This window comes from Carlito syrichta, unplaced genomic scaffold (genome assembly GCF_000164805.1).
Source record: "Carlito syrichta isolate Samal-C Ts95f unplaced genomic scaffold, Tarsius_syrichta-2.0.1 Scaffold305628, whole genome shotgun sequence".
In the NCBI taxonomy this organism is placed as follows: domain Eukaryota; kingdom Metazoa; phylum Chordata; class Mammalia; order Primates; family Tarsiidae; genus Carlito; species Carlito syrichta.
In genome coordinates, this window is record NW_007249724.1 from 383,840 (window position 1) to 397,602 (window position 13,763).

General features: G+C 37.9%; 1 protein-coding gene across 4 annotated transcripts in view; it reads left to right on the forward strand.

The window, feature by feature from the left end:
* Window positions 1-13,763, forward strand: part of ADD3 (adducin 3) — a 195,324-nt gene that overhangs the window by 166,660 nt on the left and 14,901 nt on the right. For all 4 annotated transcript variants that reach the window (XM_008061832.2, XM_021714343.1, XM_021714344.1 and 1 more), the window contains 4 exons: window positions 6,061-6,199; window positions 11,366-11,517; window positions 12,486-12,566; window positions 13,377-13,526. In XM_008061832.2, coding sequence (XP_008060023.1) covers window positions 6,061-6,199; window positions 11,366-11,517; window positions 12,486-12,566; window positions 13,377-13,526 — 522 coding nt within the window. The remainder of the gene's footprint in view (window positions 1-6,060; window positions 6,200-11,365; window positions 11,518-12,485; window positions 12,567-13,376; window positions 13,527-13,763) is intronic.

Genomic DNA, 13,763 nt, shown 5'->3' on the forward strand with positions numbered 1-13,763 from the left:
TTAATAGGAGATGTATAAAATAAAAGGGTCTGAGATTCAGATAAGACTCTTAAGGCACTTTCTCTCTACCTTAAACATTTTGCTTTTCGCCTAGTGATTTTTTTACCATACTTTTTGGACCTGTATTTGAGAGAGCTGTCCCAATAATAATGTTCTGGTAACAAACTAAGTTTTTAATAGGATTTTGTTTGAGTTGAAGAATTAAATGACTTTTTAAAGTTTTATAACATTCAATGAAGGTGGATTTCTTATTTAAAGAAAATTTTACCCAGTAGATGATGGATAGGCATAATAACACAGGAAGAGTTTCTCATTCAAGTGATAGATTGATAAGGCTGTTTTCTAACTAATAATCTATGAAATGGATCTTTGTTATTAACTCAGTCAAGATTGGAATCAGCTTTTTTACTTTCTTTATATCTAGAAAAATAAAAAAGCAGCTGGGCTCGGTGGCTCAGCCTGTAATCCTGCGCATTTGGGAGGCTGAGGTGAGTGGGTTGCCTGAGCCCGCGGGCTCGAGACCCGCCTGGGCAGCAAGACCTCATCTCTACAATAAATCAAAAAATCAGCTGGGCGTGGTAAGCACGCGCCTGTAGTTCCAGCTACTCGGAAGGCTGAGGCAGAAGGATCGCGGAGCCCAGCAGGTCGAGGCTGTGGTAGCCGGGAGCGGCCACTGCACTCCAGTCTGAGCGACAGTGAGACTCCAACTCAAAAAAAGAAAAAGAAAAAGGAAAGAAACTCTAACTTACTGTTTTACTGAGTGCTGAACTAGACACTCAGGGAGGATCCAGAAATGTGAAAGACACTGTTTCAGTCATCAGATAATATGATAGAGTAGGAAAAATAGATGAACAACCACAATTATATGGTAGCCTATATAGTGTGGGAAATGTTAAGAGTTCTGAGTAGGGTGTGGAAAAGAAGTATGGAGATATGATTAGGAGGAACTTAAGGAAAAGGTGGCATTTAAGATGAGTGTTGAATAAAGGATAAGTATTCATTAGTAACAGGAATAGTGGAAACCAGTACTTTCATTAAATGAAATAGAGCAAGGCTAGAGAAGTGTTCGTTGTGATCAGAGAATGCCGAGTGAACCTTATAGGGTGAGCCAGAGCATGAGGTAATAATGGTAGAAAAAAATTACTTAGCAACAAATTATGGAAATTTTAGAGTTCCAAGCTGTGTTGACTTAAGCTAAGGATCAGCACATTTTCTTATCATTTCTAGTTTTGTTCATACAAAATTTTTAATATAAATATATATTTGTATATGGAGCTTGTTTTGAATCTGGTCTCAAATCTTTGTTCCATCAGCCATTTATTAGTTATGTCACATTAGAAAACTCACTTAACTTGAGCTTGTTTCCTTGTTGGTAAAATAGAGAAAATACCTCACACAGTTATTGTGACAATTAAGTGAAATAACATAAAAGCCTATAGTATACTGCCACGTAGGAAGCAACTATATTTGCAGAAATTTTAATATATATACATATATATTATATATTTTAAAGCACATTATGCTTTGGTGACAACACTTTGAAGATTATAATCACAATTTCTTAGACTACATTTTAGTTTTTGAATGTCTTAAAGAATCTGTCACCCTGTTGGCATTTTGGCTTATTTATCTTATTCACAAAATATAACAACCCCCACTGCCTCTTTTTTTGTGATCTTCTATATCTGGAAGGAAGACATGGTTTATGCTATGGTTTTGTGTATATGTTATTTAACCTTTTGGCCCACCTTCTCTTTAGTGGGTGGTACTCGAGGGAACTGTTGACTAAAGTGACTTAAGGAAGCCCAGCATGTGACCTCACCACCCTGCTGATAAGTTAGTTTCTCATTATGCCTTGATGAGTTCCTAGCTGCAAGAGGGCAGGTACTTAGCCTGACACTCCAGGATAACCATAATCTGCTGCTATATATATGTTTTTTACTTTGCCTATCATTGCACCTTAATGCTCTAATCTAGCCTAAGAGGTTTACTCAACATTTCTGATCACGACATGCTTGCTATCTTATTAGTTGCATTTGGTTTTAGAGATACAGTCTAGCTCTGATTAAAATTAGGAAAAGGTCATGTGCCCAGTTGAATTTGAATCCTTACTCCATTTACTTATTAGCTTTGTAACCATGAACAAGTCATTGCCCATTTCAGGACTTTGTCGTACGACTCAAATGAATCAACTATAAAGGAATATTATTGACTATCCATCATAAAGACATATAAAATGTTTATTTTTTTACTATTTTAAGGAAAGCTTAATAATTTTACTGACACATTTTTAAAATCAACTGAAACAGTTTTATATTAGTGATTCTTATGCTTACTGTTTTATGACTTAGGTAATTATCTGAACAATATTTCAGAAACATTTAAAGCATTAAAAATGAGTTATAAATGTTCATGACAAACTATTAAACCTTTTTCACTAGAAGAATTCTTATCTTTTGAGGCACTGTCAACTATATTAAAAGGCTGGAGAAATTTTATTTTGTTTGAAAATTGTTTTCTTTGCCTATACTGCATAGAAGCTATTTATCAACCTTAAAGAAGACAGTCATATTTTTTCCCTCATCAACTGATTTCAGAAGAGCTTATATATCCTTCTGTAACCCCATAGATACCTCAAAGCTTAGGATGGTTCTCACATATTATGGGATATATGGAAGTTTTGAAAGCATTTTCACTAATGAAAAAAGATCATTTTACCTGTGTCCTTGTCTCTGGCATTTACTAGTTATAAGATCTTGAACAAGGCTTTTGTATAATGGCAAGTGTTAATATTGATGGTACTTATAGAATAATGAAGCATACTCCTTAATATGGCATAATAATTAAATGCCATAATATTTTTGGGTTATATTAATTTTGGTTAGTTTTATACATTACATTTAGGGACAAAAAAATACTTGTTATCAATAACTCTTTAAGGATGATCAGTCTGAGTAACTTTTAACTGAAGTGTCCTTTATTTACTAATAGATCAGTTTGGGGAAGTTTGGAGAGATTGAAGTAAAACCACTACTTCACTCTAAAACAGGTTTTCAACCTTTCTTATTTAGCTTCCTCATCCTACCCAGCAGAAATCTCTCATCAGTTTAACAAATTGTTGTGATTCTCTTGAGCAACTGGTTGATTTTTAATCTGAAAGCCATTGTGAGCTTTCTGTCTTGATTCATGTTGGCTGCCAGAGAGTATAGATAAAATTTGGACCATCTCCAGCAAATTCATGCAATTTCATGGCATTTACTTTATGTCTTAACCTCATTCCTGGCTCTGTCTACCCTTCCTGATGCTTAATTTTTCTTTAGCTTTATTTTTCTTACCTATATTTATCTTTGTATCATTTAAATCTATGGAAACTATCTTAAATACTTCCTGTAAGAATATAAGGGCAGGACATTCAATAAAATAGATCATTCTTACTTTCTCAGAGTTACTGTAATATATGTAATGAGAGATACACATAGTAGGTATCATTAATTTTTTAACTGAATCAAAGAATATTGGTTATAGCTGCTTGAATTGAGAAAAGTTTAAATAATGTGGTTTTGATGGGAAGATAGAATTTCAGAAGAGCAGATTGGCCTATTACCATGTGTCCAGAATTTTCTGTAGTTTATATAAAGATAAATGAGAGCTGGGCTCGGTGGCTCAGCCTGTAATCCCAGCACTTTGGGAGGCCGAGGCGAATAAATTGCCTGAGTCCGCAGGTTCGAGACCAGCCCAGGCAGCTTGGCGAGACCTAGTATCTACAATAAAATAAAACATAGCTGGGCGTGGTGGTGTGTATCTGTAGTTCCAGCTACTCGGAAGGCTGAGGCGGAAGGATCACTGGAGCCCAGTAAGTTAATGCTGGGTTGACAGTGAGCATGCCACTGCACTCCAGCCTGGGCGAAGGAGTGAGACTCCAATTCAAAAAAATTTTTTAATTTAAAAAATAAAGATAAATGAGGATGTCTGGAAAATTATTTTTGCTTTCAGCCTTAAGCACAGTACAGTTCTCATGTGACTCATCTGTATGAAGGTGTCCATCTAATGTGCAGCTCTCAACCATTTTATTTTCACAGGATCTTGAGTATTAATGGAGTTTTCTGATAAATGTAGTATGTCTTTATGGAAGATATTTTATAGGGCAGTTTTTCTGATTTAAATCATATTTAAATGAACTAGATATAGTTAGTAGAATTAGATATTTTAAATGTTGTATTATTGTACTAATGATTTACATTTAACAAGCCTTGAATTTGTAAAAGAAAAGCCATATTTAACTGCTGTAAACTACTCCATGAACTCAGGATTTAAATATGGTCACAGCTAGTATTTTTAAAAATTAATCAAATATCTATCTACTTATTAGCAGAGACTAGAGTATCTTTCTCTTAGAATTTCTGCTTCCCTCTGAGTTGTCCCAATAACTTCAGTGATTTATATAATCCAAACAGATTCATCAGTGGCTTCCATATCCAACATGTGGTATAAATCTGTGTATCCACACATTTGTGTATGTGTATGTGAGACAGACACACTAAAGTCTGTTCAACCTATTACTGCACTTCCCTGCCACATGGTGGTAGTGTTAAAAACCATTTTAAACAGTCCTGCAGGCCCTGCAGGGTCACTGTTAACCCAGATGTCTGTCCATCAAGCATGTCCTGCTCAATTAGGATGTTCCATGGTACCTTATGGTTGAGCTTCCAGAATTATAGCTATTAGCACCCAGGTCTTTGAATTCCAATCACAGATACCTCTCAAGTCATTGTTCTAAGAGCAACACAAGGTTGATTCAGAACTAGGTCTAACATCTGCCACCTTATAGCCTTAGAACCACATTTCCCCTTCCTACCATGGGCTCCTATGCCATTATTCTAAAAAAGAAAATCCCTAGACCTCTGGGATATTCACCCAGCCTCTGAGCAAGGCTACATCTAGAAGACTTCAGGAGATCGTATTCCTTACCCTTATGAGGAAGACTACTGTCAGTGACTCAAAACAGATTCATTCTTCTGAGGGAGGTTTTCCCAAGGATCTCCAGAGTATTTATACTTACCCCTCTTAGTGATTAGTGATTCCAAAATAATTTTCTGCCTTCTACCTCTTAGGAGAAGGGGGGAAAACAGAATTTAATTTCTGGCAGGGCATCTTGCTACATATGTAACTAATCTCAAATGGAAGGAGCAATGGTTAAGTGATTTATATTGTAATATTCATTTCTTTAAAATGAATGAAGTAGACATGAGCTGGAGAACAAATGATGAATTTACCAAAATAAGTGTTGGTTGGGTATGATGGGAAGCCAACACCAACTATTTCAATGAATGTGAAGGATTGGGAGAAGTTTCAGATGATGAGTCTTATTAGCAATGGTGTTCTCTCAATGTTCAGGATTTTGATTTATATAAACAGTTTCTGTCATCACCCTACCCACTGAAAAAAGATACAGTGGAACTCTAGAATAGGAACTTAGGAAATCCAAAGTTGGAAAACCCTGTCATTTCTTTAACAAAGTGCTGCAGAAGAGGAGTAATTAGTTCTTACCATTTATTAGTTTGCTTTCAGAGTTTATGGAGCTAAGGAATTGTCATGGAAATCATAAACTGGAAACCATGACTGAGTATGTTTTAGTGAAAACTTTTGCCATGAGTCACTCTATTCAGAGTGGTGACCCATTCAAACAGGACCTCTATCTTAACTTAGAGGATGAGACTGCTAAGCAAGGAGTGGATCTCTTTTTTCAACAGCAGTTTACACTTGGTGCTGGAGTGACATATTAATAGCAGTTGTTTTATCTATACCTATCTGGTATAGATATGATATCTCATTTTCTTTGAGATTAAGAATGCCTAATGATTTTTTCCTTGCCTAAAAGCAAACTTCTTACTGATGTTTCCAATATTTTTTTATTGTTTTATATTTGTTTTTAAATAGTATAGATAAAAGCTTTCAAAAGAGGGGTGGGGTAATGATTGATTATATAAAAACAACTTACATTTGGGTTGCTCTGCTCCAAGTGAGATGTGTTTTCTCAGTGGTTATTTTTGTGTATTACAGGCCTTTCGGGAAGACCTGGAATGCCTTATTCAAGAACAGATGAAGAAAGGCCACAACCCAACTGGATTACTAGCATTACAACAGATTGCAGATTACATCATGGCCAGTTCTTTCTCAGGCTTTTCTTCACCTCCCCTCAGTATGTCAGTTTTGGAAAGTTTTAAAAATTATTATTTTGTTTCCGCTTTGGAACACAGTACATGTCTAGCATCATATTCTGCTTAGGTTCAGTCCTTGAGTTTACAACATCTAATACTTAGAGTAACATAGTTAGAATCTCTTCCCTTTTCATATCAACCAGGCATTGACTAGACATTGCGAGGATTATAAAATGTGTAACACATGGTCCTGGGCTGTGCCCTGTGGCATGTGCCTGTAGTCTCAGCTACAAGGGAGGCAGAGGTGGAAGGATCAGTTGAGCCCAGAAGTTTGAGGCCATCCTGGTCAACACAGCAAGACTCCATCTCAAGGGAGGGAGAGAGGGGCATGGTTCTTACCCTAGATAAATGTAGATTTTAGTCAAGAACATGCCATGGATACACAAAAAATTAATAGTGCAAGATAACTACAAAGGAAACAATTACAAAGCAGTTCATGAGAAAACATCTAATGACATTTATAAGTCATAATATGTGAGCTCAGAGTTGGAAGTGATTACTGGCTAGAACAAACTGAGAAGCCTTTATGGAACAAGACAGGCCTGAACTAACCAGGCTTTAAAGACTGGAGTAGTTAGAACTTGGTGTAAAAGAGAAATTAGAACATTTTATTCACACAACAGATCTTTAGTGAGAGCACCAATTTGCTGAGCTGAATATTGTAAGGATGCCAAGAATCATAAGGTCTTAATTTCTAGTACTTTACATCTCAGCTGTGTGATTGATACAGAAATCACTGCAGTACAGGCAGGTGCACAGAGTACAAGAGGAAACGATCAGACTCTGCTTCATGGTAGACTCAGTGATACAGGACTTTTTTTTTTTTTTGGTTATTGTCCCTTTCTCCTCACTTCCTTCTTTTTGTTGTTGTTGATTTATAAATAGGATTTCAGTGAATTCAAGTATTTTCCAATTAGAAGCTATAGATAAAAAGTAGACATGATGGTGGAAACATGAAAGGTGAAGGTATGTTTATAGAACTCCAAGTGGATCATTATGTTGGCACATTATTGAGAGCCCTGGTGTAGCAGCCTGGGGAGAAAAGTTGGGTCTTATTAAAGAGGGCTTTCACTATTAGGCCAAGGAGCACCACCAGCATGCAAAGTGAAAAAACTTGTGGAGAAAGAATTGGTAGGTAATAATTTAAATGAGTACCAGCAGAGAGAAATAAACTAAAGTCAGAAAAATCAGTTAAAGAATCTTTAAGGCCGGGCTTGGTGGCTCAGCCGGTAGTCTGAGCACTTTGGAAGCCAAGGCAAGTGGATTGCCTGAGCCCCTGTGGGTTTGAGACCAGCCCGGGCAGCTTGGCAAGACCTCATCACTACAGTAAATCAAAAATTAGCCAGGTATGGTAGCGTATGTCTGTAGTTCCGGCTACTTGGAAGGCTGAGGTAGAAGGATCGCCAAGCTTGGCATGTTGACGCTGGAGTGGCCATGAGTGTGCCACTGCACTCCTACCTGGGTGACAGTGAGACTCCAACTCAAAAAAAAAAAAAAAGAATCTTTGAAAGAATCCCAATGTGAGGTATAAATACCTAAATTTTAGAGTATTTGTTGTGAATATAAGAAGGAAGGGGAAATCATTAAGAAAGGCATAGCCAAGAAAGTGTAGACAGGATTTAGTAACAGATTTGATGTGGTGATGTGTTGAGGATGTGGGGAGAATGATGAGTTCCAAAAATCAATTAGTTTTCTACCTTGGGAGGAACATTCTACCAGAAGAAACAGAAAAACTCAAAGGTTGAGCTAGTTTAATTCATTCTTTCTATAATACTGAGTTCCATTATATGCCAAGCATCCTTTTAGGGACAAGGGATATAGTGATAAACAAGACAGACAAGGTTCCTTTTCTCATAGGGTCAGAGAAGAATAAAATAAAATGATCAAATAATAGGGAGTGCTGTGCAGAGAATCTTAATATGGTGATATAATAGAGAACAGCTGGGTGACTACTTTAGCTTGGGTGATCAGAGAAAACTCTCTGAGGAGATGACATTGAAGCTGAAATCCGAATAGCAAAAAGTGAACCATACCAAGGTTGAGAAGGCATTCCAGGTCAAGGGAACTAGTACAAGTGCCAGGAAGAGTAAGGTGGGAATGAGTATATTTTTATTCCTTGAAGAACACTAATGATCTAGACTGTGGATTTTTTTTGGGGGGAGGGGTTGGTTTTTTTTTTTTTTAGTTGGAGTCTTACTCTGTCGCCCAGACTGGAGTGCAGTGGCCACTCCCGGCCACCGCAGCCTCGACCTGCTGGGCTCCAGCGATCCTTCCGCCTCAGCCTTCCAAGTAGCTGGAACTACAGGTGCGCGCTACCATGCCTGGCTCATTTTTGACTTATTGTAGAGATGAGGTCTGCCAAGTAGCCCAGGCAGATCTCGAACCCACGGGCTCAGGCAATCCACTTACCTCAGCCTCCCAAAGGCGCGGGATTACAGGCTGAGCCACCGACCCCGGCTAGACTGTGGTTTTTAAGGGGACAAGCTTAACAAAGTCAGATCAGAAACATAGGCAGAGACTAAATTGTACTGAAATCTGATTTTAATGTGGCTGGATATAAATCATATCACAGCTGGGTTTGGAAGTTTGGATTTTGTTTCTAACTTTGATAAGCCATTTTAAACAAGAAGATGATTTTGAGACACCCCTATATTTTCTGTGGATAATGAACTGGGAGGTTTCATAGTATTAGTGACAAAGAAAACAGTCCAGAGTTGGGGATCTAGTTTGACTCTGGGAAATGGAGGAAGTTCAGCTTGAGGCATACTTGGTTTGAGTTGCCAAGACATTGCTGTAGTTGCAAATGCTATCTGAGAGACTTGGCAGATGGGCATAGAGAAATATTACTCAAAGCTGTGGACATTGATTAAATAATCATATAAGAGAGTTTAGGCAGAGAAAAGACTCCAGTGGAAAAAATTCAAAAGCTCAAAGAGGAAGACTAGTTAGAGAAGCTATCCTAGATTCCACACCAGAAACAGATGCTACAAGAGATTTTGGCTGACTGACTGGAATGTACAAAGGCATGGTGCAGGAAAGCCTGTTTGTAGAACTTCAAGTGGCTCCAGTGTTCAGAGATCAGAAAGTAGAAACCCACCAGTTTGCCTGTAATATTTATTTTGTATGTGAAAAGTGGAAGTTACATTGCCAGAAGAGGGAGGGAGAGGGGACATATGACAACACAAAGGGTATCTGATCCTAAACCAGGGGAAGTAAAGACCAAATTGGATGCCCAAACTTCACCTGCACATACATTACTTGTGTACCTAATCCCCCCACATCTTCATAATAAAATAAAGTAAAAAAAAAAAAGTGGAATTTAAGGTTGAAAAGTTAGTGGGAGAGTAGGAGATAGGTTAATGACTGACTAAAATGTTAAAAATACTATTTTGGATGGTTTACATGTTAAAACTATTTCTTTGAATAGTTTGAAACATTTCAAAATTATATGATCTCACATTAGAATACTGACTTGGAGTTTCTCTTTAAAAGTCCTTACTGGGGCCAGGCTCCGTGGCTCAGTCTGTAATCCCAGCTCTTTGGAAGGCAGAGGCAAGTGGAGTGCCTGAGCCCGCAGGCGTGTTGCCTGTGTCTGTAGTTCCAGCGACACGGAAGGCTGAGATGGAAGGATCACTGGAGCCCAGAAGGCCGATGCTGGGGTGGCTGTGAGCATGCATGCCACTGCACTCCAGCCTGGGCGAAGGAGTGACTCTCCAACTCAAAAAAGAAAAAAAAAGTCCTTACTGGGCTTATATTATCAGGTTAAAATCAGGCTTTTAGGAAACTCAGTTTGATGGCTTTAAGTAGAATAGATTTACAAAGAAAAGGGCTACAGGCAGGGACAAGAACAAGAAGGCTTATTGTTGGGCAACACACATGGGATAGAGCCTGAACTCAAGTATGGAAAATGAGGGACCCTGTGAAGAAAAGAGTCAAGGAATGTGGTGACAAATTTCATATGGTGGCCCAGGAAAGGGTATGAGGTAAGATTACTTAGAGTTTGAGCCTGCAGGAATTCTATATCATCAATATTAGAAGCAAAGTAAGGAGAAGACAGAGGGTAAGAAAAATCAGGAGAGATAAGATGAAATCACTTTTTAGATTCTTTTAATTTTTATGTTATTGTGTTGCAGACAGTTAGAAATAGCAAGCTGGAAATGAGGAGGGGCAGGTACCTGGTCAAAGATCTAGACTGGAGAGTTGTCTGCACAGCAGTAATAGCAGGGAGGCTATGTACTGTTTTTTTTTAAAAAGATGTGGAGTACAATTCAGGGTTAGGTATACAAATGTTCATGCAGGTACCCTTTTGGTGAGGTGTGCCCCTCTCTCCTCTGGCAGTTTCCCACTACTGCCAATCCTTTTCTTTTAGTATTGCAATAATTGTTCAAAGTCCGCTCATGAGTGAGAACATGTGAAGAGTATATACTGTTTTTATAGGAAAAAGTAAAGTGAGCAAGGAACATAGAGGACTGAGCTTTGGAAAAAAGCCACAGTTTGGGGGAGGAGGGGGTAGAGAACTTGTTGAAGGAGAAAAGAAGTCGATAGAAAGGGAACAAGGGATCCAAGAGAGTATCACATGGGCCTGGAAAAGAATTCTAGGGAAGAGGTGGTATAAATGGTGTCAAGCTACAAAGAGGTCAAGGAGAATGAAGACTGACCAGAAGTTGAGCTTGGTTATAGTTGAATGTGACAATTGGATCATTAGAGTTGTTCAAGACTACTTCAAGACCTTCAAGAGGGCAGAAGCCAGGCTACTATTTGAATGCGTTATTTTCCATCTTAAATTTTTTTTGTGTTTGAATAAAAGTCAAAAGAGTTACTAGAAAAGTAACTTCCTGTTCATCACCTCAGTATTTAATAATACTTTAACCTTTGAAGTCATGTGACCATTTTTCCCCAGTGATGTGAGCCTAACCAGTACTAGATGAAGCAACTTTTACCAAGCAAAGATAGCTGATACTTACTTTTACTTTCACTGTACTTCTCTGAAGGAAAATAAACTAGTAAAATATTGTGTGGGCTAATACATTTCAGATAATTATTTACAAGGCGGGGACACTCCCAAATACAAACTACTTCCTGGCAACTAATTTCCAGGTAAGGGATTACTTGACTTGAATTTCTCTTCACAATTTTTCTTCTTTTAGGTCTTGGCATGGTCACACCTATCAATGACCTTCCTGGTGCAGATACATCCTCATATGTGAAGGGAGAAAAGCTTACTCGCTGTAAACTTGCCAGCCTGTACAGACTTGCAGACTTATTTGGATGGGCACACCTGGCAAATACTTATATCTCAGTGAGTTCCTTAGCTTTCAGTTTCTTTTTTAAAACATTCCCAAAAAAATTTTAGAAGGCACCTATAGTCTTTTTACCTTTACCTGGAAGGCCAGGTAAGGGATTACCTAACTTGAAACTTATTCAAGACTTATTCGCTGAACCTAGCATGCTAGATTACAACCAAATGCTTACTTAAACCTTATCGCCAAGTGAGAGGCTGCAGTTCTCCTACCTTTCTTCTTCCTTTACTATTTTTGTGTTGTTCCTTTAATTCAGACCAGCTATAGAACCTATTCAGGAAGAAATCCTTAAAGACAGAACTGTCTCTCCATGTTAATTATATCTGAGCGGCATTGGTATTAACAAGCATTTGAAGCAAGGAAGATAAAGGGGGTCAGGGAGATTTCCTTCTTGGTTGCTGTTTTTTAAATGTATTTTTCCCATTTACCATCATCTTGTTTTCATTTTGCCACACTCGGAAGTAAGATGCCATTTGGAAGCATCTCACTGTGATAGAAATGGCATAGATGAATGGTATAGTCTACCACCAATCTTTCTTCCTTCTGCCCCCTGGCCATCCCTTCCGTCCTCACCTTAATTCCTTCCTAGAAAGATCCTTTGTCTATTTTCTTTCAATATCTATGCTGTAAATTAAGATTATAATCATTACCACACTGGACTGAATAATGTTGGCATTCATTTTTCATGAATATAACACACCTCAAATAACCTTAGACTCTCAAAATAACACTTTTAGATAAGTCCAGTAAATGAAAAATTGATGTCAGAATTTTTTTAGCAAGTATTTGAGTATTGAGAGAAACTTTTAAGAGAAATTTCATGTTGTAGACCTTTAACGTTTGCATTATTTGTCCCCCCCGCCCCACCCATCCAGAGTTTTTCATTGTAAATATATTCTTAGTCATGTTTTCACTGTAAAATATGATTGCTTTATTGTAATTCCCTTTTGTTTTTTCCTTTTTCCAGGTAAGAATAAGTAAGGAGCAAGACCATATTATAATAATTCCCAGAGGCCTATCTTTTTCTGAAGCCACAGCCTCCAATTTGGTATAATTTTTATTCCTATATTATTTTTTCTGAACTTGCTTGTGCTTTTCTAAAAGTTTTAGCTTTTGGCATAGGATGGAACAAGAAACACTATGGATAGAAAAACATTTATTAGTAGAACAGTGAAGAGACTGGAAAATTGTGTTGATTTTTAAGAAAAGCTTTAGAGTTCAAGAACAGGGTAGTTGAAGAATGAATGAATTGACCTTATCTGTTAACTTACCCACATTTTTGAGGGAATTCTGAATTTTTTTCCACCCTGTACGCTCTGGAATTTTTTTTTTTTTATATCACAAAGTCTGTATTTTGTAGCTGGATTTAAACAAAGTTCATTTGGTGTGAGTATAGGATCTAGCATTTTTATCTTTTCCATGGTTGTACTCCTAGCCACTGTTATCAGCTTAGAGAGCAGCAGGAGCTACATTGGTTCCAAGTGCCTACAGTCTTAGAAAATGGAAATACTCCAGGCAGTTCAGTAAATGCATAAATGTTAGACACGTTCAAACCTCCAGTGAAGAGCTTAAGTTGCTTAGTTTCTTGGAAACTGCTTCTTGCTAAGTACTAAGTTTTGTTGCAGACTACCTGTTTCATAAATAAAGTTTTGTGGAAACAAACCTGTACCCATTATTGTACAAATTGTTTGTGGCTGCTTTTGTATTGCAGTGGTAGAGTTGAATAGTTGGCCAACATAGTCTAAAATATGTATTATCTGGCCTCTTACCAAAAAGTTTTCCACCCCCTGCTTTAGCCTGTGAAACACAAATTTTGATACATGTGTACCAGTTAAATTTTTCTTTTCGATTTTTCCAGGTGAAAGTCAATATAATAGGAGAAGTGGTTGACCAAGGAAGTACCAACTTGAAAATTGACCATATGGGGTTCAGTCCCCATGCTGCCATCTATTCCACACGTCCTGATGTTAAGTGTGTGATACACATCCATACCCTGGCAACAGCAGCTGTGAGTCAACGAAGGGCTAAAACTAACAGTGACTCTGAAAAAATGTATTATTTCTATGACTTTCTCAACATGATGCTGTACTATCTGCTTTCCTTCAGACCCTGCCATTCAAAGTCATATTTGAAATAGTAATCCTCAGCTGGGCTCTGTGGCTCGGCCTGTAATCCTGCGCCTTTGGGAGGCTGAGGAGAGTGGATTGCCTGAGGCTGCGGGTTCGAGACCCGCCTGGGCAGGCGA